This window comes from Hyalella azteca, unplaced genomic scaffold (genome assembly GCF_000764305.2).
Source record: "Hyalella azteca isolate HAZT.00-mixed unplaced genomic scaffold, Hazt_2.0.2 contig2128, whole genome shotgun sequence".
Lineage (NCBI taxonomy): Eukaryota > Metazoa > Arthropoda > Malacostraca > Amphipoda > Hyalellidae > Hyalella > Hyalella azteca.
In genome coordinates, this window is record NW_025932414.1 from 79,000 (window position 1) to 102,818 (window position 23,819).

The 23,819-nt window shown below is 38.6% G+C and overlaps 2 protein-coding genes across 2 annotated transcripts in view; one reads left to right on the forward strand and one right to left on the reverse strand.

The window, feature by feature from the left end:
• LOC108677262 (frequenin-1) overlaps positions 1-9,334 on the forward strand; it is a 30,788-nt gene extending 21,454 nt beyond the window's left edge. Inside the window, exon 7 of the mRNA XM_018165467.2 lies at positions 14-9,334. Coding sequence (XP_018020956.1) covers positions 14-181 — 168 coding nt within the window. The 3' untranslated portion in view covers positions 182-9,334. The remainder of the gene's footprint in view (positions 1-13) is intronic.
• LOC108677252 (dynein intermediate chain 2, ciliary-like) lies at positions 8,068-23,646 on the reverse strand. Its single transcript, XM_018165458.2, has 13 exons — positions 23,345-23,646; positions 21,478-21,560; positions 19,118-19,310; positions 18,088-18,272; positions 17,480-17,650; positions 16,890-17,067; positions 16,198-16,422; positions 15,338-15,459; positions 14,744-14,872; positions 12,282-12,555; positions 11,456-11,684; positions 10,526-10,759; positions 8,068-10,191 (listed from the first exon to the last, which is right to left on the reverse strand). The coding sequence occupies exons 2-13, from the start codon at positions 21,553-21,555 to the stop codon at positions 10,056-10,058; spliced, it is 2,154 nt and encodes a 717-aa protein (XP_018020947.2). The 5' UTR covers positions 21,556-21,560; positions 23,345-23,646; the 3' UTR covers positions 8,068-10,055.
• Positions 23,647-23,819: the final 173 nt, after the last annotated feature.

Here is a 23,819-nt window from a genome sequence, read left to right on the forward strand (position 1 = left end):
TTTTTCCACCCAGGGCCAGACGCCGGCGGACGAAGACGAGAACACACCGCAGAAGCGGGTTGACAAAATTTTCTCCCAGATGGACAAGAACCACGACGAGAAGCTCACACTCGAAGAATTCAAAGAAGGCTCCAAGAACGATCCACGCATCATCCAGGCCCTCAGTTTGGGAGACAACTGAACGTCTCTGGGACCAGCCATCATGGTGAACCTCTTCATCCACTGCAATGTTGAACACCTAAAGATCTACATCAAGATCTTCAGTCACACATGGAACGTCGACAAGTTTGTTGAATTTCTCAGTTGTCCTGGAGAATATGGAAGCAAAATCAAAGCTTCTTCTCAAAGCCTTATTCGATTTGTTAGTTAAGCAAGATATTTGGCTTCAGTCTCCGGCCACTTGTATCAGTCTCACCACCGCATCAGCCTCATGCATCGACAAATTTGTATCGAGGAAATAATTTTATTCGTTAGGTAGCATGGATAGTAGAATTGACCATCATTTCATGGAGGAAACAATATCGGCTGCATGATGCTAAGCTGCAACATCTACTACGAAAAATCAAAATGGAATTTAAAGAACCCTAGGGTAAAATGTGCGTAAAGTTAGCCGCTCGTTCATATGTAAATCCCAATAATTCTATTTAATTCTCTAAATTTTAGAATTTGTTATCATGAGCTCCTATTCGCCTTTTATGAAACCTTATCAAATCACACTGTGTGCACACTTAAATTCCTTAATAAATTTAAATAATTGCTTTTTAGCATTTAATAAACTCACAAAGTTCGTCCTTCCACAAATTACTTAAATTGATTAATTCTAATTACTTCACATGCATTGCTCCATACTAATACTCCGGATTTCACACCAAAGCATCCCAAAAATTCATGTCCTTTTCGTGAATATAACTGAGTTACCCATAAGTTATCATCTCTAGTCGAGGAGATAAGGCGTCCAAGGTTTCAGTCGAGTAAGCAGTTATTCAAGCCTCATCTGAACTCTGATGCATAGAGGATTCGTTCATTGCAGAATCTGCCATTAATTATGCTGCAAATTCACTTGAGGACTATGAGGCATTTTTCGTCGAAAATCTGACGCTTCGTATGCATGAAGTAATCATTCCATCGCCAAACGCTTGTTAAATAGGCCTTAATGTGTCGCGAAATTTTTCTTTTCAGAGCTCCATTGAATTTCATGCTAATTTCAATTCAATTGCAATTCACGAGTTGAAATCCAATTCACGGATTGTAATTCAATTCACGAATTGAAATTCAATTTACGAGTTGAAGATAAATTAACGAGTTGAAAATTTTTACGTATCTTGCAAATTTTTAGAACCTTATTGTTGAAAGCAAACGATTTCTTATTTGTGTATCGCGAGTCTTTCGGTATTTATTGTTCATTCTGTTAAAATAGTTCCTAAAAATACGGATCTAGTGAAAGTTATTTCTTTTAAAATGTGTGAATTAAAAAAAGTTCACCAGGGTGCGAAGATACGATCGATGCTGCAAATATTTTTTGGCTTATGCCAATAAATTCTGTGTTGTGACGAACTCCCTGTCACGAACCATTTCCTTCTTAATGTACCCATCACTTTGTGTGCGATTCTACTACTTGGTTATCCTGATCTCATCAAAATGTTTCATGATTTATTCAAATTTCGAAATTTTAATTGGAAACATTTATTAAATTGATGAAACCAAAGTCATTTGAGTAGGTTGACTTTGTGATAAGAATTTATGTACATGTGAATTTGCATTTCCATATTTTGTTGCTCAAGTCTGCAATATGCATAAGTAGTACACCATTAAGAACCTATTATTAAGTCTTCTACCAAAGATATAATTATGAGCCAGTTTGCATTACTGTACATTCGCTGAGTCATGTTCTGCTAGCCAGGCTTTACCATCGAGAAGCTTATAGTGCACGTAGCGATTAACTCACAAACTCTTCATGATTATGTGGCCACAAGAAAATAACTTAAATCTAAACTTGGGCCTCAAATTCAAACTTTGATTTGCCTGTATTGATAAATCAGTCATGCAAGAAATGGTCAATAGTACTGATCTTACACTAGTGCACACTGATCCTACACTAGTGCGCACTGATCCTACACTAGTGCGCACTGATCCTACACTTGTGCGCACTGATCCTACATGCACTAGTGCGCACTGATCCTACACTAGTGCGCACTGATTCTACTCTAGTGTACACTAATCATGATCTCTTGATGTACAAGTAACCACATTATTGTTAACTGAGAGTTAACCTAAGAAATTCAGTTTAGTTTTCCTGGCTGTTGCTTGTCGCCATTTCCAAGCCCTCTGCTAGTGCCGTATCAGATGGTATCTTCATTTCTTTCAATCATTGCATTTATCAGTTTAATGGATAATATCCACGGCCTGGCGAGGGTTCTCTATTTTTCAACCGTCTTGAACTTGGCTTGTCAAGGTTCTTGCAACACTTTTTAGTCACTAGGCTAATTCATGGAAATTAAATTGTTGTTTTTATTAATTTATGATTACGGATTATTTTAGTTCCAGTACTTGTTAATTTGTAATGTGCGCTTAATTCAATATGGTTGTGTTGACAGTAAAAGATTAGAAATTTACTAGTTTTATATTGTTAATAATTTGTATTAGCTTCCATTGACTCATCTTAATCACTGGGTTGAGAATGTTTGCGGAATTTTCATATATCTTCTCAATGTGAAGAGAAATCAGGCATCAGTTCGTAATTATGCTACTGAATCACCTAACTTTCTAATAACCTTCGTTAAGTGACTAGTTTGTCTCACAAAACATTCGCTTCTATTGCGGAGCTGGTGCATAACTAACAAAGCGTGCTTCAATGCAATCATTTATACTTAAGATATTTTATAGCGCTAGATTTACTTCGTCGAACTTGAAATCTGTTTGTCCAGAGGCGGGTCCAGAGTTTTAATATTTGATTGAATTCTAACGACTCGTTGTAATCTCGTTTTTCAGCTCTCACCATTTCAATTTCAATTTTTCGGCCGAAATGTTTTTGCTCACATTAAAGCTTAAGAAAATCACAACCAGTAGAATATTTTTTTAAATCTTTGAACAATAAAGAGTTTTTAGCTTTCAGTTCATCTTACTGCTCGCGTGGAATAATCAACTTTCCTACATGTACGTTTGTCCTCATCTGTGCGTATCCATTGTTTGGTCTCTTGAGTCTGATTGTTGCTTCGCGGTGCTATCTCTTCTGGTTTTATTTTCTGCATTTGCAACTTTTGCCACATACTCGTCGCATGTTAAAACATTCTTGCCCAGTTCTCAAGCCTTAGCGAAGAATTTATGCGGTGCTACCTGGACTCTCTCTGAACTTCCTCTGCATGTTTCTTCAACACTCGTAGCTTGCTGTTGTAAAGTCAGTCTTCTGTATGACAGCCGGGGTCTTGCTACGCTGAATGCCTAAGAAAGGTATCGTTAGTAGTCTTTGCATATTATCTTTTGGTTTTCTTTGACAGCTCATTGTTAACCAGTCTCGGCCTTTGCAAATGTTCAACTGGCATTGACCTGAATCTTAATCACTGATTAGCTTAATGGTTCTTGCAAGGAATTGGAGATGCCATTGATCTCGAGGCTCTCGAATGTTCTCTATGTCGTTCGATAAGCTATCTATAAATGATCTAGCTGCATTGTCTTTTTAAAAGTTTTCATTATAAAATAATTGCTATTATCTTCTTGAAGATCTTTCAATCAGTAGATTACTTGCCTGCATAATCTTTTTCAGGGCTGCAGCAGTTTTGAAAGGACATTCTACGTAAAGAAAAATAAACTTTGATGATATTATGGGAACCGAAAATTCTATTATGCCCAAATAATACATTAATCAAGCTCATTCGTCTGTTTAATTACTGGCCAGTCGAACACTGGATAGTTGTAATTTTTCCAGCCCAAATCAAATATTTACTGATTTTAGAATCATTAACCGATGTTTGATTGTGTACATTCAACTGCGATTCTAAACTGCCTCGTTAAGGTAAACTTACTTAACTCGTGTGTCAATTAAAAGCAAGCCGTTGCAATGTCCCCTGAGCTTTCATACAATGCATAGTAGAAGTAGAGAAGCGCATATCATGTATTCCAACTCCAGAGCTTCGCAGTGCAAAGTAACGGACGCTGTAGCGATGATGATGTTGTAAGTTATCAGCAGCTGTGCAATATTATAATAACCTTGCATTGCAGCATGACGGCCGTCAGCAGGAAGTTAAAGAAATTATTAATGATTCATTACAATAACTTACAACGTGTAGACGAAGCCTTGATATGGGATAATCAAAATGATGATCTGTGTTCGGTCACAATAATTAACATCATGTCTTCATGTCAAGCTTAAGACGCCCTCGTCCATAGTTACGCTGATGCGCCGCCTTTGTCGTCAGGCTAACATGATGCGCAGGGATCTAACGCGGCGATGTTTTCTTGGTCGTCGCTTAAATTTTGTCTAAAAAGTCTCGGCAAAATGAGGCTTTATCGCTCAGAATGTATCAGGAGAAATTTTCATAAGCCTGTCAGATCCAAAATGTGTTGGTACCCCGTTTAAAAATGGCATTTAATTACGGCAGGTGAATGGAATCTTCGTATATACTCCCGAACTCCGCACTCGAGTCGGTTTGCCATGAAAGAGCGACACGTTGCCTTATCAATGTATAATTTTGATAACGATTTCAAAGAAATCTATAATACACTGCTGATCTTCATTAATTGATTTCTGACAGACGGATATTCCGCTGACTCATGGTGAAAAACATAGCGTTCAGCCATCACCCTTCTCTGTCGTTCTCAATTGTTGCTCACGAGTCCTCCGCCTATTCGTGTTGTCTTGTAATAAACACGTTCTAGACTTGTTCTTCTGTCGATGTCTATGTGCGTGTGTACGTGTTGGCTTGTCTGTGCGTGGTGACTTGTTTTCCACACCTTTTAGCACTCGAATGCCACGCCATGAAGTTTTTTTGATCACTACACGAAATTTACGAGTCTCGTTATCTTTGTTTTTGTTCTGGAAATAAAGATCTTTAGGAAATTGTTTTTTAATATTCTTTTTCTGGGTTAAAAAAATCTGAGTGCACATTAGATTTTCTACTTCTCATTAGACACGCAGCGGAGAGGTAACTGTGCATTTTTCACATTCAAAATTCGTTGGACCGCTAAAAGTTGTTTATCGCGTAAATCATTATTTTCTCAGCTATAATTTCTAATGGATTAAGAGGACATTTGAATGAAATCGAACGATTTTAAACTTATCCCGTTCGGCATTCTTCTGCTAAACAAGTAATGATGAACCATTTTCAATTAGACAGAAAAAATGTGTTGAAAGCTTTTGCTATGAAATAAGATGCTGCCACAATCTTGCTCTGTACTTGATAACTATGCAGTCACAAGTTTAACAAATATGAAAGTATTGTGTAACATAACTCGGTATGTTTTATATAGATAAAACAAACCTGACAAAAAAAGCATCGTCGAAGAGTTTGGCGGCAGAGAAGATAACAACGACCTTATAATCACTTGAAATGTTGCCATACAAAATAAGGTCGTCATTAAGGATGTTTGTATGGACTAAAATAACATAATATTTGCCAATTGTTGCAAGGTTTTCGGGCAGGATTCCCTGATAGTGTGGGCTCCAGCTCCCAGTGCGTCTGCGATACCATGGATCGCTGGTATCGTGGGCACCAGCTCCCAGTGTGTCTACGATACCATGGATCGCTGGTATCGTGGGCTCCAGCTGCCAGTGTGTCTACGATACCATGGATCGCTGGTATCGTGGGCTCCAGTTGTCAGCGTGTCTGCGATACCATGGATCGCTGGTATCGTGGGCACCAGCTCCCAGTGTGTCTGCGATACCATGGATCGCTGGTATCGTGGGCACCAGCTCCCAGTGTGTCTACGATACCATGGATCGCTGGTATCGTAGGCTCCAGCTCCCAGTGTGTCTACGATACCATGGATCGCTGGTATCGTGGGCTCCAGTTGTCAGCGTGTCTGCGATACCATGGATCGCTGGTATCGTGGGCTCCAGCTCCCAGTGTGTCTACGATACCATGGATCGCTGGTATCGTGGGCTCCAGTTGTCAGCGTGTCTGCGATACCATATGGATCGCTGGTATCGTGGGCATTGCATTGTACGTAACAGTATTACAGCCGTTACTATTGCATGCAACAGCACTGCGTGCGTTACCATCGTATATGCAACAGCATTTAATGCGGTAGGGTGCCCATATGGATGCTAGTGCATCCTTCTAAAGTCTAACAGTAATGGTACGCTTTAGTATTGTGATTGTTTTCATTAATAAATGAGAAGTATTCTTACACACAATAGTATTGTAGCCACAACTTATGCCCACAGTTGCACATCACCCTTCCGTTGTGTTGCGAGCCTGTTGACCAATACTGAGAATCTGTTGACAGTATTTGTAACATCAATACTACTCATCAACAGTATTTTGTGACCCGCCAGTATTGGTAATGCATAGTGAGCCTCAATTGTATTGTGATCTGTTCACGGTCAATGGTGAGTTCCCATCATGTGTTGAGGTCTGTTCCTTCGTCACTGTTAACTCGGAACACTCGCGTGGAAAGTGGTTACTGGCGTAGAAATTTTCTTTCATATTCAAATTTGGTCGCTTTACCGCAGCTGTTGATTCAGCGAAAGTTGTTTATTTTAACTCTGTATATCAATGTAAAACATCTTGTCTGTATAATCAACTCGTTAACTGATGCTGTGAAAATATTTGTTGGAAATTTGATATTCGTGAGAGGCAATTCCATAAAGGTACAAAATTTATTCATTCTTTGGCTTGGAGTCGCGTATCATGAATGGGAAATTCTGCAATTTCAGGAACCAAAAATTTATTAACACACAAATTTCTCAATAGTTGTGTACAGAAGATGTCCAGCGCTGATTTCGTACGAGTTCCGACTGTCCACTTTCCATGTCTGTGTTCTGGAGTTTTTAACGTCACGTCATCTACGCCTCGATCAACTTGACTGTCTTGTCATTAAATAATGATTAATAATGATTGTAGCCAAGTGTCTCCACCATCATGTGTGTCATCATTCCTCGCTACCGTGTGCACGGCATCATGCAGTCATCGTATACTCCAAAATACCACCATTTTCACGAATATCAACTAGGTTTTCATTATAATATTTATTTAAATTATTAATACTTTAGTTATTCCCTCCATTGATTAGTGTAAACATTGTTAGATTCGTGATAGATTGATCACCTTGTGCATGGTGTAATATATGACTATGTCTCCTAATGTTCGTAAAGTCATTTGTGTCATATGCTATAGTGAAGCTCACGTCTGATGGTTTTATAAATAAAAATTAAATCGTTTTGGTTTCAATTCGATTTATTTCAAACTGTCTGCTCTTTCAGTTAAGTGTCTTGATTAATCTAGCATTATAAATATTGCATAGTTGTAAATTAGAGCGTGTTAGCATGCTTTGCGACGACATAGGGTGTTTGATAGAGCAGTGCTACGATACGAATAATTTGATCACACATTACAATTAACAAGCGTTCCAAGCAAGCCAGTTACTCAAGAGCAAGGAACAAATTCAAAGATACTACTTTGAATTCTTTATCTGTTTAGCCTTGTGTTCATTTCACTTCATAATTTTCGTATATGCCAATGTTTTTGTTACGTATTAGCTAGTTATTATGGCCAGGATTTTAATTACAGCACCAAATTGCCGTTACAACAATGTGAGTTTCGTTTATTTGGCCTTATGAGAGAAAAACAATCATTTTACTTAAATTTCTACACAGTAATCCGCTGATTATTAATCACGATTACTTCCTCTTAGCAATTTTTGACTTGCTGTGTGAACTTGTATTTGTCTTTGTCTTGTCAAATCGCAGTGTTGGAGCGCTGGTGCTGCCTTGTCCGTGAGCTGTCAAGCCTTGGTCAGCATTAACTATTCGCGCCTTGTCAGAGCGACGCCCGCGCTATACATCGCCATTGCCGAATAGCGTCAAAAAATTAAATTTACATAAGTCAATCATGCTAATTAAAAGCAATAAAAAGTTTAAATTCCTCAAGAGTGATTTAGTTTTGTTGGTTTAAATAGCATTAGTGCGACGTGATAAAAGAAAAGAATATACTTGAAGCTATATTATCATATATGGCATCGTTAAATGTCTATTAATCCTAACGTTGTTTATATGCACGAAAATTAATAAGTATGACGTAAGTCGGCTCTAGTGATGTAGGCATGAGCTCGTGATCCCTTATAGGGTTTTTGTTTTCCCTATCTTGCCCTTGCTGTAAAGACACACTTTTTATTTTAATTTTTTTATAGATAATACTTTTTCATTTCACTCTGATCCAATCTTATTAACAAAGCGAGATGGTGTGTTGCAATGTTATGTGTTCAGACAGAATTTAAATTAATGACCTCGTCATTTTAGGGGTAATTATGTTCGAAACTTCAGCGTGTTATGTTCGTTGCATCAGCGTTAATTCGAGTGTCATCGTTGCTAGTATCCTTCTATGTCCTTCCATTCCTGAGTCAGTGGTAAGGATTATCTACGGTCCAACGCTGTACCCGCTGAACTAACCAAATTCATTCTAGACCGTCACTTAATTAATTACTTAATCAATTACTTGATCATTTAATTCTTAATTGTACGCGCTGAACTAACCAAATTAATCCTAGACCATTACCTAATTAATTACTTAATCAATTACATCACTTAATACTTAATTATACCCGCTGAACTAACCAGATTCATTCTGGACCATCACTTAAAAGGTTAGGAAGACTTTTCACAACATCAGTTTTGTTTCGCAATACGAGGTTGCAATAATGTTTTATTAGATTTACGATAAATTAGCATGGCAAATGTTTTGTGAACTTGAAGCAAAATCATTGGAATAACAAAATATTGTCGTAGCCAGAGAGCGGATTGTTTAGTCCACTTCATTTCCACGTATTTTGGTACAGTCTCCAATTTTCTTCGAAATCACATCGATCGCGCCAACACATGCCACACTTCGTGCTTTATTTATAAGGAAATACATTGTTTTCCCGCATGTTGATGGTTCATTGGCGTGCTTTGCTCTGGTATTGTGGCGTGAGCGTCTCACTCGTCTCGTGTACACCTCGACTTTATTTTGCTGGTCAATTTTCTCTTCTTGTTGAATTTTGAGCAAAGTTGTGTTGATTTTTCCTGACACGAAGCCCGCCTCTTTTGGGCGCAGTACAAGGCTGCTTGGTCTATGTGCTTTATATAGCTTTAAGGCACTGAATAAATAATGTTATTGCTGTTATCAAATCTTTTATAAAAATCTCAAGTGTATCATTTACACATTCATAAATAATAATTACTTCTTGATTAGCAGTCGAGGCCATCGTGATCAAGACGAAAAAAAGTTGAATTAACAATCAAGGAGCGAAATTTAATATACTGTATGTCATCATTGAGGACAGTTTAATGTATAACTGTCACTTTAATTCAAACATGTTGATGATATTATTCATTTCGTGCTGATCTGCATAATTTTTTAACTTTATCAAGTTTTCTGAAGGATCCAAATCTGTTCGTGCCTTCTAATTCACCAGCGAGATGTAATGGAAGAATTATTTTGATTTACAATGAAACGCTATGAATTCATTCAGTATAACTATAGGAATAAATTGCACCGTCAATATGATTTAGTGAATTGAAAACAAATAAAACAAAAACGAAAAATATCCCCAAAAAATGTTAAACATAGCTGGTAAATGATTGTCGTAATGAATAAATGCTTGACAAGATCGATTTGTGAATGCCACTTCCGAATTTTTCTGCAACTATACAATGTATAACGAAGATAACGGCTCAAGAGCCGTGATTTGAAACACAGTCCAGCCGGGTCATCGATATCTTCCTAAAATTTCATGCTACAAGGCATTCTTTCCGATTCCTTAAAGGAATTGCGAAAAATGCAACAACATACTTGAAATTAAGGACTACTAATCAATATCTTACCACAATTTCATGCCACACGCGTCAATATACAAAGGAAAGATTACCCGCGGTTCGTGGCGATGATTCTGTCTATTTTCATGACTTCTATTTCCCTAATTCTTTGGTCGTCTGCTCCTTTGGCCTCCTTGTGAGGACGGCGTAGATTGGGTGACAGCTTGAAGGATACAAGATGACCTCTGAAAAAGAAAAAATATTATATACAATCTTTTCTAGATGCTATATATTACTGTTTACCTAGTGAATGAATTTGATATCCTGAAAATTTTTCGATGAAGTAGTGACCTTCCACCGGCCATTTGTACACATGATTGTCCAACGACATTGGTTCATATATTGTCGGAGGTCTCTCGCCAGCAGGAAAATGATATTGAAACAACGTTTCATTAACATTGGTTCAACGAAACAACGTTTAATTCACTATCGATTCAATATCAGATGTCTTGTGGGTCCAGATAGAGGACGAAAAAATGGAAAATTTGAGCAAGAAGGAACCAAAATTTGTAGACGCACCTTTCCCCGGCGACGAGCAGGACGGGGTGGTAGGGACTCATGGCGAGGCTGGACACGAGGAGCCTCTTCTTCTGGGGAAGAGCTTGCACGCAGAGCGGCCGGCAGCGACGCACGAAAAGATCGTACACGAAGATCTTGCCTTCGTCCGTCACGGCCACGACCACCGTGCTGCTGTACGGCGCCCATGCGGCCGACGCCACGGCTCCTCCCAGGGACATCACCACCAGGGGTGTCCTGTGCATTATAGTATAACGACTTGTTACCAAATGAATGCATAGATTGCTTACAGCTCTAATCAAATACGTATATCAGTTTACTTAAACCGTGAGTTCACTAAGAATTTAAAAGCAAAGAATATGTCAAGTAAAATCATTATGTACAGTATTCATTAAAAACGTTTCGGATATCAGCTCCATCAATACAAGAAAATACAGTAGGATGATGAATCAGTTCAGATTTTTAAACCGGTGATGGAGCTGGTCTCATAAATGTTTTCAATGACGACATGGTGAATTTACTTGACGTTTTCTATGCTTTTAAACTATTGAGGTTCCATACAGATACTGATACGCTATGCGTAACGCGGAGCGTAACAGTATAGCGTAACGGAACGTAACAGTACAGCGTAACGGTATAGCGTAACGGAGCGTAACAGTACAGCGTAACGGAGTAACGGTATAGCGTAACGGAACGTAACAGTATAGCGTAACAGTATAGCGTAACGGAGCGTAACAGTACAGCGTAACGGTATAGCGTAACGGTATAGCGTAACGCACTGTTACGCTATATCTACTCCACAAATCAACTCTTGTGCTGAATAATGGAGTCACAAGCAGTAATATAATTTTTAAAGTTACATACATCGATGTCGTCAAAAATCGATTCGAGGGTACGAAATACTCGAGAAAATAAAGGCAAACAATGTCTCACGGGTGTTGCTGGAGCCATATTTTGAGCGTGCCGTCCATTGAGGTGGTCAGGAAGACGTTGTAGTTGTAGCAGTTCCAGGCGAGGGCTGTGAGGGGTGCCGTGTGGGCGCTGTAGCGCACCAGGGAGTGCACCGTGGACGCCGTCGAGCACTGGAACACAGCGCCCGTCGTCGCCCCCACCAGGAGAGTCGTGTCGTCGTCGGGCTTCAGGGCAATGTGAGTGGCCGTGCCTTGAGGTCATAAATAAATGGAAATTTGTTAATTTGTTCGCCATTTAAACTGTCTATTGCACAGGATAGTTTCGAGGTCAGCAAGAAATGGAAATTTTTTTACTTCTTCGCCATTTAAAACTGTCGACTTCACGGGGCTGTTGGAAAACAGAAATTGTAAAACCTCACTGATATATAAAATAAAACTTTATATTGAGCGAGATCTGAATTATTTTTACACCGCCGGATATAAATTATTTTACACCGCATTCCTCATTTATATCCGGCGAAGAGAATATTTTGTTGTTGATTGCTTTGCGAACGACAATATACTATATCTGCGTAAAATATGCTGTCATTTGCTGTCATTCTAGTTGCACTTTTTGCTGTGTGAAAAATATTTTGTAGTACAACCAAAGCCCGTGGCATAATATCGGTCAACCCTTGAGCTTCAATGGATGTGGGCAACCAAAGTGGAAAAATTCACTCTTACATATCGCCGTTATATCAATATAATAATAAATTATTACGATAATCATGTATGACAATGTCTCGTCCACGGAAAATTGGAGGATTATTTATGCATTGTTTTTTTTATTTATGCATTGTTCCCATCACCTTCGAGCTGTACGCGGTCGGGTGCCACGAACGAAGATTTCCCCGAGATCCGTGACGAAGTTCCGTCGGACGGAGTAGCGCTTTTCTTGTTACCGTCGAGGTCGTGGGGGGACATCCCGTTGGGTGCTGGTCCGGCTTGGGGGGCGGAGAGCCCCGGGAAGGTCAGCAGGTCAGTGGGGGAGAGGACGTTCCCACTGACGTGCCACTGAGTCACCCGTCCGTCCTGAGACGCTGACAGGAGGCTAAGCTTACCGCTGAACCTCATCCACTGAACCTGCACTCACACAAATGAATGAAACTCTGTCCAAATAGCGATGCCTTTTTGCCACTCTGGGTGGTAAAGTGGCCAAGTCTCTGAGAGTTAAGCCTCAATAAAGTCTCTGGGAGTTTGCCACTCAAGAGTGGCAAGAGCTTGTCGCTGAGTCGCATCAACTGAAGATGCACTCAGAGAAATATTACATTCTGTCCAAAAATCGCTGATTTTTTGCCCAGTCGTGAAGAAGGGCGCATAGAAGCTACGTGGAGAATGATTGCCAAAATTTAGGCCATATGACCCCTCCAAAATGAGTGTGATCATCTAGTGTATCTTAAATGCTGATTGCGCTCCTAGAATATTGTAAGATGAAAAGAATGTAAGTTAAATTTAAAGTTTCATATTCCCTTAAGAGCTTTTGACTCATTAACGGTTGATTTTTCATTCTAAAGCCACACAAAATAATTTTTTCAACAAATGATCCACTGCACTAACTGCCGTCTCGACAAGACTGAAAAACTGCCGCTGGAACGAAATTAGTTAACATCTCATGTGCACCATACAATATGAACCGGTAAGCCTGGCTAATAAACCCTGAATTTGTCGTGTCACGCTTAATTTGAAAATGTAAACGCTTGTGTTCAGACGACAGAGCTTCTAGCAAAAGCAAAAATGTTTGCTGCTACTCGGATTACAGCGGTCGGTTAGTGTGCACTCTATATAGGCTTTCAATTACATTTTATTTCCTGACATTAACGAGTAGCACGCGGACAATGTGGCGAAAGGAAAAAATTCTGGAAAGTTTGCTATCTCTCTAAGATTTTTGTACGGACATTTGGGCCCCCACAAAATTATTCTTGATTAAAGTGTTTTTTATCAACCATAGCTCCAGAAAATATAATAAAATTGATCAAATGATTTTCTGTTAAATTTAATTTCAACTATTCAATTTTGTAATGTAAACCCGGAACATCGGGGTGATACTTCCCAACGAATAAACATAATTAAATTAAAAGTTAGTATGAAACATATACGGCCAAAATAAATTAATATTAAAAGTTCTTTAAGCCTGAATAAAAATTTAATAGCAAAAACCATTACAAGAAATTTGTCATACGTAAAATTAAAACATTTGCACAACGCTTAGAATAATTTCTGTTAGAAATTGCTAATGGACACGTTTTTTCATTACTTCGCCATATTAAGTGAGATATTTAGTCATAAATTTCCACTATTAATTGCCTACGAAAATAGTTCAACAAAGTAAAATTTCAACTTTGAAATTAAGTTTTCAGTTAATTGGTGACCGAATCAACCATTCTGCTTTCTAAAAGTCATAATGCAAATTTTAGTGTGAAACTTATAATCGCGTAACTTTCGGCTAAATAAACATGCATTATAAAAATTTCTTGCTGTGCACACCTTTTTTTTATCCATAACTTTCTCGTTACACAAAAAAACGGATTAAACCTGCTGTACTAAGACCAAAAAATGCTTCAATACGAACTAATAGCCCTTTTTAATGCACATTCATGTCTGATCTAAAAAATCTTTCGATTAATATGTTAGTAAATAGTCTTGCCTAAAGGTATAAAGTATTCATATACAATAATAACTATTGGTGTAGTTCGGCAAAAGCTTCTCTTTTATGCAAGTTTGATTGAAGACCAGAGCATGCTTTTGTTTACAATCTTCTTGTTCGTCTTTTCAATGAGTCGAACCAAATTTCTAGCTGGAGCCGGGAGATCGAAAAGCAGGTTTCCGAATGACATTTTAATAGATAGCGACGTTTCGAAAATACATTTTTCATTATCAAGCTGGTGAAGGTTTTACAACATTTGAAAACTTGATAATGAAAATTGTATTTTCGAAACGTCGCTATCTATTAAAATGTCATTCGGAAACCTGCTTTTCGATCTCCCGGCTCCAGCTAGAAATTTGGTTCGACTCATTGAAAAGACGAACAAGAAGATTGTAAATAAAAAGCATGCTCTGGTCTTCAATCAAACTTGCATAAAATAATAACTATATGAATAATTACCACCTTCCAGGCATCTGAAGCTGAAAATACGTTGATAAAATATTGTTTCAAGGTGATCAACTCGCAATCAATGTTGTTTCAACGTTATTGGCATGGAGGGCAGTTTTTTGACTCACTTGCGTGACGCAGTTTTTTTACTCACTTGCGTGACGCAGTTTTTTTACTCACTTGCGTGACGGCGAGCAGGTGTTTCCCGCTGCAAGCGCTTGACGAGACCTCGGCAATGGCCTGGCTGCTGGTGACGTCATAGATGACGACATCGCCTCTGCACAGTCCCGCCACCAGCACGCTGGCGATCTGGCCACATATGGCATGGCATTTGCCGTGGCTTCAGCCACATATGGCAAGTTATTTGCGTAGCTTCAACCACATATTGCACTACATTTGAAGTGACATCAACCACATAATGCATGGTATTTACCGTAGCTTAAGCCGCATATGGCATGTCATTGGCCGTGGCTTCAATGTTAAAAGTGCCCAAATTAAGAGCATCATCATTAATCATGGTGGTCTGCTGCATGATGCTCTAGAAATTCTATAACCATAAACGATCGCAATAATCTGTTACTCGGCAATGGCGGTTTTCAAATACAAATTTAGCTGGTCAATAAGAATTTTCGAGGACGACGCATAGTTATAACAATGCATCGTCACTATGAACTTATAGTCTCTTACAATATATCAAAATTAGGCATGATATTATGTATATATATTTTTTGGATTATTAATGATCCCGCACGAGTGCTGGAGGAAGACACTCACGGTAGGATGGAACTGGACGCAGGTCACCCCGCAGGAGTGTAGCAGGAGGCGCTCAGGATGGCTGGGATTCTTGAGGCTGTATACGCACACGGCGCCCGCACCCTCGGTGCCCAGCGTCTCTGCTGCGTTATTATTATTCAATTTAGTATATTCAAAAAATTATTATTATTTTATTTTTTCACTGTCCGCAGTGACTTATTTAATTGAGACGCACAAATAAATGCGCTTTATAGGACAAATTTTGTGTTCATTAAGAATTTTCAAATCATAATCGAGAGATGGTATATAGGGTATCAATTGAAATAAATTCTGGAAAGATTTGTAACTGTCAGTTATAGATTTCAAGCAATTATCAATGGATATCAAGGCATCAATGAATGATATTAAGCTATAATCAGGCAGTCAAAAATAAGCTAAAGGTTTGTTACTTATTATAAAATGATTATAAATTATTTCAAATTACTGAGATTCCAAATTGCCAACAAGGGATCGGACGTCATCATCAGAAGATTGTAAGTTATAATCAATAATTACAAACTATCATCAAGAGATTATGAATATCATATGAATATTGCCCGTTATAATTAAGGGACAGTTAGTTATCTATAAAATATTGTAACTTCTCTTCAATTTCTCTTCATAGCTTGCCATCAAGAGATTGTAACTTAATGTCACGAAAGTGCAAGTTATCATCAATTCTTGCATGTAACATTAAACAATCGGAAGTTATTGCGAAGAAAGTGTAAGTTATTATCAAATGATTGCAAGTCAGCATAAGAGATTGTAAGTTATTGTCAAGAAATTGCAAGTTAAAATCAAGTGATCACCAGCTAACATCAAGAGATTATAAGTCTCGTGACCTGAGGAGAATGAGGCGGCGAAGAGATCGCTGAAGACGGGGCTGAAGGAGAGGTCGGTGACGAGCAGGCCCCTGACGCCCTCCGTGAGGGTCGCGTTACGGCCGCCCCAGCCGCTCCAGTAGCCCGGCACGAGCGTCAGGGCGGAGCTTGAGAAGCGCCACAGCGGCAGCAGGGTCCCCTCACGACCGCGGAAATCGTCGCTCTGGTCCTCCCAGAATTGAAAATCTGCGGTGCGTTATACCTAATAATTTATATAAAGGAACATGTAGACATCAATAAAATCGATGTATAATGATATTTTACCAACTAAAAATTGTTTCATTGGGAAAATTCTTAAGAATCTCTAAGAAAATATAAACTCCGTTCAAAATTTGATGTAAGTTGACTTAATAATAGCACCTTCCCAATATTACGTATAATTATAACTAAGTCTCATCATATTTTCAAATGTTATGATATTCTCTCACCCATGTATTTGCTGCAATGCAACTTTATACAAAATTATCCATATCTTCGAGAGTCTTCTGATTCATCACTGCCCCCTGCATTTACATTTTAACACTTTGCTCAGCATGCGCTGTTTCAAATGTTCCATGTTTTGCACTATGAAAATTTTATTTCCTCTGTTATACTTCGTGAGTTTTCTGGTTGGCCTTCGCTTCCGAGCTTGTGATAAAAAAAAATTCACTCACCCTGCGCTATTTCATCATATGTGTTCTGGTTCACCATCCGCTCGAGTATTTTAGCCGTGAAAGCGAGCCGCTTCAGTTGTGCCGGGGAGAGGTTGGGAAAGAGGGACTCCTGTAGAGGGGCTACAGGAGCAAGCAGGGCAACCTCAGAACCCGAAGGTGCTGGCGGCTGTGGTTCTTTCTGTGTGCGTATAAATGTTCATCAAATTTCTGTACTAAACAAAAATTCCAAGCATGCATGAGGTGTAATAATTAATTAATTATTTATGACACCATATATAAATATTTCAACAAGTGAGCATAGAGAATTATGCGGTGTTGAAAGTCCCTAGTAAACTAAAAGGTGGAATACAGATAAAGTTACAGATAAGTTCGGTAAAGTTGACCGAAGTAATAGACAAGTATTTCATAGTTATGATTCCATGTTTCATTTCAATTTCATCGATAAGAATCATCGTAAGAGCCAGTTTACAGTGATTATTATACTTTATGCGAATATTTTTAAAAAGAATTATACGAAATGCTTATTCTCGACTTTTGTTTACCCATCCTAATGTTAAGACCGATCTGGAACTTTTTCAAAGCTATTTTACCTTTTTCTTGGACGAAGATTTGTCTTTGGCTTTTTCTCTCTCCTCTTCAAGTAGCCGAGCCAAAGCTTGTTTTTTCGCGTAGTCTTTCCGGTAGGCGTCATAGATGTCGCTTGGACCAACGTTAACACAGAACGTGGTGCTGGGGGGTGGATCGGTCTGTACCATTTCATCCTGGCGGAGAGAGCGTTTTAATAAATTTCACATCCCTTATATTATTCATTTCAATTTAGTAGGCTCCCGAAAAAAATGACGTCACGTTAAATGTTTCCGGGAGTCTGGCTGACTCTCTCCAGGAAATCGAAAAATAGTGTTCGTAAAACTGTCACGATGTTTCTCAGATTCTAGCTGACATAATCACTGAAATTGAAAAAAATTCTTCGTCAAGATTGTCGTGACGACATTTCTGAAGATCTAGCTGACCCACTATTTTAAATCATCCAAAAAATCGTTCGTAAAAGTCACCGTCACGATGTTTCTGAGAGTCTACTTGACCTACTCTCTGTGAATTCGAAAAAATCGTTAGCAAAACAATCCGCGAAGTTGTTTCTGAGATTCTGACTTACCTACTCTCAGGAAATTTAAAAAAAAAAATCGTTTACAAAGCTCACCGTGACGATGTTTCTGAGAGTCTGGCTGACTCTCTCACTGAAGTTGAAGGGGTTAGGCTGCGAGTCAAGCTTGCGGAGCTCCTCCTTGGAAATAACGTCCTCGCAGCCCTCCAGGTCGTCGACGCTCAGCTTTTCGTCATCTCCTCCTTCTGCATGGCCCGCGTGGGCAGCGGTTGTGTTCTGCACTGCTCGCCGATTTTGAACAGAAATTGAAACTTCAGAATTTTTTTAAAATACTACTCTGTACACTCAAAATATGTTAATAGAGTGCAAATATATTTGAAATAAATTTTCCTCGTAGTAAATTAATTTGTTTTGAAAATGGAATTCTGCTCCATAGCAATCGTATCAAACCCATTTTAATTTGGTTATACCTTTGAACTATAGGTATGAAATACCGGTATATATTGACAGAGCTGGGCAGCGCTACTTTGAAATGTAGCGCCGCTACCGCTACCGCTACATGCTCTAAATGTAGCGGGCGCTACCGCTACCGCTACATCCACTAGATTGTAGCGAGCGCTACCGCTGTCTCTTATACACATCTAGATGTGTATAAGAGACAGGAACAAAAAGGTCTTAGATTTCTGTTTTACATATGTGTACCAAGTTTCAAAACGATCCGTCTGTAAACAAAAAAGTTTTGTTGGAGGGTAGCCGGTCCCCTTAAGTAAAATCTAAAGGCTTTATCTATAAATGTAGCGGTAGCGCTGTAGCGGCAAAACCTCGTATCGCTACTTAAATATGTAGCGGGCGCTACCGCTACCGCTACATTGCCTTAAATGTAGAGTCGCTACCGCTACCGCTACTGAAAATGTAGCGGCCGCTAGTAGCGGCCGCTACATGTAGCGCGCTACTGCCCACCTCTGTATATTGAGTATATTAAATACATCCTAAGTCTGTATCGGGTAGTTTCACGTGAACTAGCATAAGGCAGGAACAAGTGACATTATTAAAGTTGTACTTAGTAATTAAATATAAGAAAGCGTTAAGGGATGCCGTAATCTTATGAAAAACAGAAGCCCATCACCTAAAGCTCTCTCCTCTTGGATGGCGAGGAGGTCCTCCTTGAGCATGATTTTTGAAGGCAGGGTGAGGAGGTCGAGCGTCAGATCCTCGCATGGTAGGTACTTTCTGCTGGTGAAGTCGTAGTGTACCAAGTTCGCCACCTCAGGCGACACTGTGTTCAGCCTGATCTCGACTGTCGGCTCTCGCCGCGAGTCCTGCTAGTCGGAAAACTCAGTGGCAAACAGAAGCGTGGTGCGGTGCCACTAGGAAAATGATGAAAAAGCAAGAGGTGGCACAGATGGAGAAAAGAGAAATGGAAAAGACAGTAAGAGATGAAGATAGACTCTTTGTGCATAACTTTGTTGTTGGTGTTTATGGGTTTGGTTTGGGTTGGGTGGGGAATGACAGGGAATGCTTGTCAGATGTTTTTCGCCTCTTGAGGGGGATGATTTTGAACTTAGCTGTGTTGGTCTTTATGAGCCATGAGCCATTTATTTTCTAATGTATTTCTAGGCTGCATGGAGTGTTGTAGCTGTTTTGCTGCGTAATTGTATAGGTATCGTCCGGCTGTTATTTGTATAGCGTCGTCTGCAAATGCTTTGCAGTCTGTGGTGAATTTAATTTTGTCTCGTCTCAAATAGGCAATTCTTTGAGATGAGTCGAAGTCTTTCATCGAGAGTTTCAGTACGTAGTCTTTCTTCCCAGTTCATACATGTACCAGCTGTGGTGAGGTATTTCGGGGACAGGGTTTGGGTCCTTGCAGATTCTGAATAGCCTAACTCTAACGGGTAGGAGTTCTTCGTGTCCTGGGATTAAAATCATTTATTCTTTGTACGGTTCGCCTCTTATTATTCTTTTCATTCGGTCTCGGTTGTCGTCATGGGTCTGGGTTGCCGGGGCTGGAGGCTCGATTTGGGGTATCCTTCGTCGATCTGCGGTTCCGTAAGGTTCAGTGAGGACCATCTCATGTCGCCGTCATCTATGAATTCCGTTTTTAAGCTTCCAGTTATTGCTATCCGTGTTTGTTTCATTCTAGTCATGGATGTAGAAGTTAAAAATTTGTCTGAGTCACGGTCGGTGAAGGTAGCGTCGATGTCGTAGTTGGCTGTAAGTGACTCAGAGCGAATTGAACCGCATTCTTTCTGTCGTGCTAAGCTGGCGATGTGAGGCTTTTGCGAGCTTCTAATATTTTTGCAGTCAGTTTGAACTGAGTTGTATTGGTCAGAGTGAGGCTGTATTGAGTGATGTTGGCCTGTTGAATTACATGTTTTGCTATTCAGCGTTTGTTTGTTGTGTTTTCTTCGTTTTTTGGTCAAGTGCGTTCTCTTGTTTGTGAATGTTGGTTTGTTTCCTGTTGGTAGTTAGCGGCAAGTGTTTGGTGTTTTTTATGGCAGTTTAGACATTTTTTGTGTGTTGATGCGCTGGGTATGTCTGTTAGTAGGATGCGTATTCTGAGCAGAAGGGTGCGGTGGCGTGCATAGGTGAGTGGGGTGGTCTTTGAACTTGTAACATTTGTACGCGTATCAGATGAGCACGGAAAATTAAAGTTAATCTTACGAAAACAGAATGAGTTTGTACCGATTCGGTGGGAGATTCTCATGGAAAAAATTTGCATGTCCATACGTAGAAAAATGAATTTGACTCCAAAAGGCTCCGTAAATGTTTCTCCGGCGAGTTAGGTCTAACTTGATTTGCATTGTAAGAGGCATGCTAGAAATAAAATAAAATTAGTGTCAACTTCGCAACTAATAAATCAAATTGGAAATATTGTGCAATGCAAATTTCTTAAAAAAATCAGAAAATGAATAGAATTTTCGTCATTTGTATTCATAATTCGAAGCATACAGAAATTCGAAAAGTTTATGACTAAACATACTCACAGAATTCCTCAATAAAAAAACTAGTTATTAATCTTCAAATATATTGATGGTTTAACATAAGTATTTCAGTTGTGAATCTCTGGTATTGCCGCTAGGATTGGGTGCGTAAAAATTATTCCAAAAAATATTTTGAAGCTGAAAAATAGATAAAAATTGCTTAAAAAAATTGCCAGGCAATGCTAGTAGTTACATATTTATTCTAACTACAATCATGCTGGTTAAAGCGCGAGTTTAGACAAGCGTGCGTACATATATCTTACAATATCAAATTGTGGTTCAGATTTTACAGAAAATATTTCTACTCTACAAACTAAATAAATATAAGGGTTAATTTTAAATTTTCTGTCCAAAATTTTCTTACTCAAACTTGGAGCTGGGTACATGTTAATAAATAATATAAATTATTATATGAGAATGGGAAACTTTAATTTTATATGTCAATATATATAATAACTTTGATTTTTGACTATTTTTAACCGAGGTACAACTTTCGTGCACTGACCTCTTCGCTGAGCTCATCTTCTTCACTGGAGAGCTGACGTTCTTGCCAAGCCATGCCACCAGTTGCTGATGTTATCATTTTCTCTAGCATCAATTAATTGCCTTGTTGGAATTAGTGTCCTCTACTCGTGCTAAAGAATTGTCATATGACAAGTGACGTGAAGTGGGTGCTAAATTAAAACTCTTATTTTTGTGTCCGAGCCGATACCATTGAGCTTACCACGCATCGTGCGTTATGATGAGTCAAATAAATAATGACTTAAAACCCGAGATCGTGAAATTTACGACATGTTTTTGAATTAAGGAATGACCTCGGATATTTTCTTATTTGTCACAGTCGTAGTTCGGCGATAATCAATACAATGAATTGCTTCTAAACAAACGGGATACAGCTGTGGATTGATCCAAGCTTATGAAAATCTGAGTGTTTTAATCAACGAAGACTAAATAAAATTGTTATAACGGCACTTATTCGCATTCTTCATGGAAATATCACGCAGAATCAATTTCAAAATCTAGACTTGTTTTTGCTGTGAAACTTTCAATTGATGTAGTAACGAAAGCCAACAATGTTGATAGCGGGAAATATGTACACAGGGAATTGCCGCTCGGTGAGTGCAACATGCATGGAAGTGAGCAGGACGATGTAGGTGCTCTTGCTGACCGCGGCTCTTGCATTCACATGCTTCACTAAAAAAATGCATGGCACTTTCTGCGAGTAGCACTGATACATCCTTTTTTCGGACCAAACTGGGTTGAAATGACCCACCCAGGTGGAAAAAGTACATCGTTACTTGTTCAAAGTCTCATTCAATGAGTGTGTGCACAAAGCTATGTCCGAGTCAAAAATTGTATCAGTACTCAACTTGAATCTCAATATTATTTAGGGATGGTTTAGAGGGTTTTAGCTTCGTAAATTAAATTACAGAATTTTAATTGGTTTAAAGTTTGTTTTACTTGCTGTTAGCTTATGAAGCGTTTGTTAGGTTGCTCAGCTGATCTCGACACTGTGGATAAATTAAATGATTGGCTTACTTATCGTTCTAGAAAATATATTTTCAATCATTCTCGAAGAACATAACAACCATCTTTCATCAAAAGAAGTATTGTGACTTAACTGAAAATGTGGCTAATAAATCAAATGGCATTTACGAATGGATGTTACGAAACCCGTCGTTAAAAATAATCAATTCTTAATAATCAGTTTTGCCATGAACTACTCTACACAAAAAGACGCTCAAGGAGATGTTTTTAGGTACAATAATTGATTAATATGAAGTAAGTAAATACCTAAGGAATTTAATTTTTGACAAGATAAAAAAACTCGGATGTTTTTTTCTACATTCCTTATATAAATCAAGTTATGCAAATCAAGTTCAAGTTATGATTTTGAATCACATGTGCGTATACAGAAATAACAACCTTGTGGACTCGTATAATCTCGTCTCAATCATCGCGGACTCGTTTCAATTTTTTAATCGTCTATTAAGTTTTATTTCATTGTGAAGTGGAAGTAAATATACTCTACAGTCTTTCTTTGTTTCACTTCATGTAGATTTAAAATCTTCAAGAATTACCTTGGCCACGCTTTACTCTGCAGTAATTCTATACTATATTTCCAGGAATTCAAAACAGCCAATATTTTTATTATTCAGCGTAAATTTTAGAGAAAGGTTCAGCACCTTCACTAAACATGATTTAATAATTGTTTTAAGAGATTTTTAGAATTGGTACATTAGTTTTAGGTTTAAAATGCATTAATTCATAACATGTTAGTTTTTATATGATAATCAGTACGCATACTGCTTACGTCAAAGGACGCCGGAAGCTTGTCTGTTCACGGCTCAAGCGACGTGGTCGGAACTTACCTTTACCATATTCATGAGCCCGCGTAGGTTCCGCATGGCGCCTCCCACAACTTCTGAGGCATACGCAATAAACACGAGATATTACAAACAATGATATTTTGCACACAAAGACTAATTTTACAAGGGTCACAAGGATATAATTTATTCGAAAGGGAAAAAGGGTTTAGATAAAACTCCGAAGTGTGAATGTGTGATGCAAAATACTAACTGTACATGGAAAATGTTACCAGCTCTATGTTTCAAAGAATTACAAATACCTATAGGAGAGAATGCGTTAAATTGTAGTAGTTAAATAAGTCAATGAGACTATTAAACAGCGAATGCAAGAAGATACCCACCGAAAGTAATTTTCGGCTTCATCGCTCGTGATCTTTCAGGAAGCTACTTAGATACGAAAAAATGACAAATAATTTTTAAATTTTTAAAGACATATAGAGCGGTGGCAAATCGACTTTATGCACTTTTGAAAGCAATA

What these genes read in the sequence shown, in the direction of transcription:
- LOC108677252 (XM_018165458.2), bottom strand. Translation starts at nt 21,555, where the DNA reads ATGATAACATCAGCAACTGGTGGCATGGCTTGGCAAGAACGTCAGCTC. An exon ending in GCGTCCAGTTCCATCCTACC is followed by an intron (nt 14,873 to 15,337) that starts GTGAGTGTCTTC and finishes ATATGTGGCCAG; the next exon opens with ATCGCCAGCGTGCTGGTGGC. An exon ending in ACCTGCTCGCCGTCACGCAA is followed by an intron (nt 12,556 to 14,743) that starts GTGAGTAAAAAA and finishes GTGTGAGTGCAG; the next exon opens with GTTCAGTGGATGAGGTTCAG.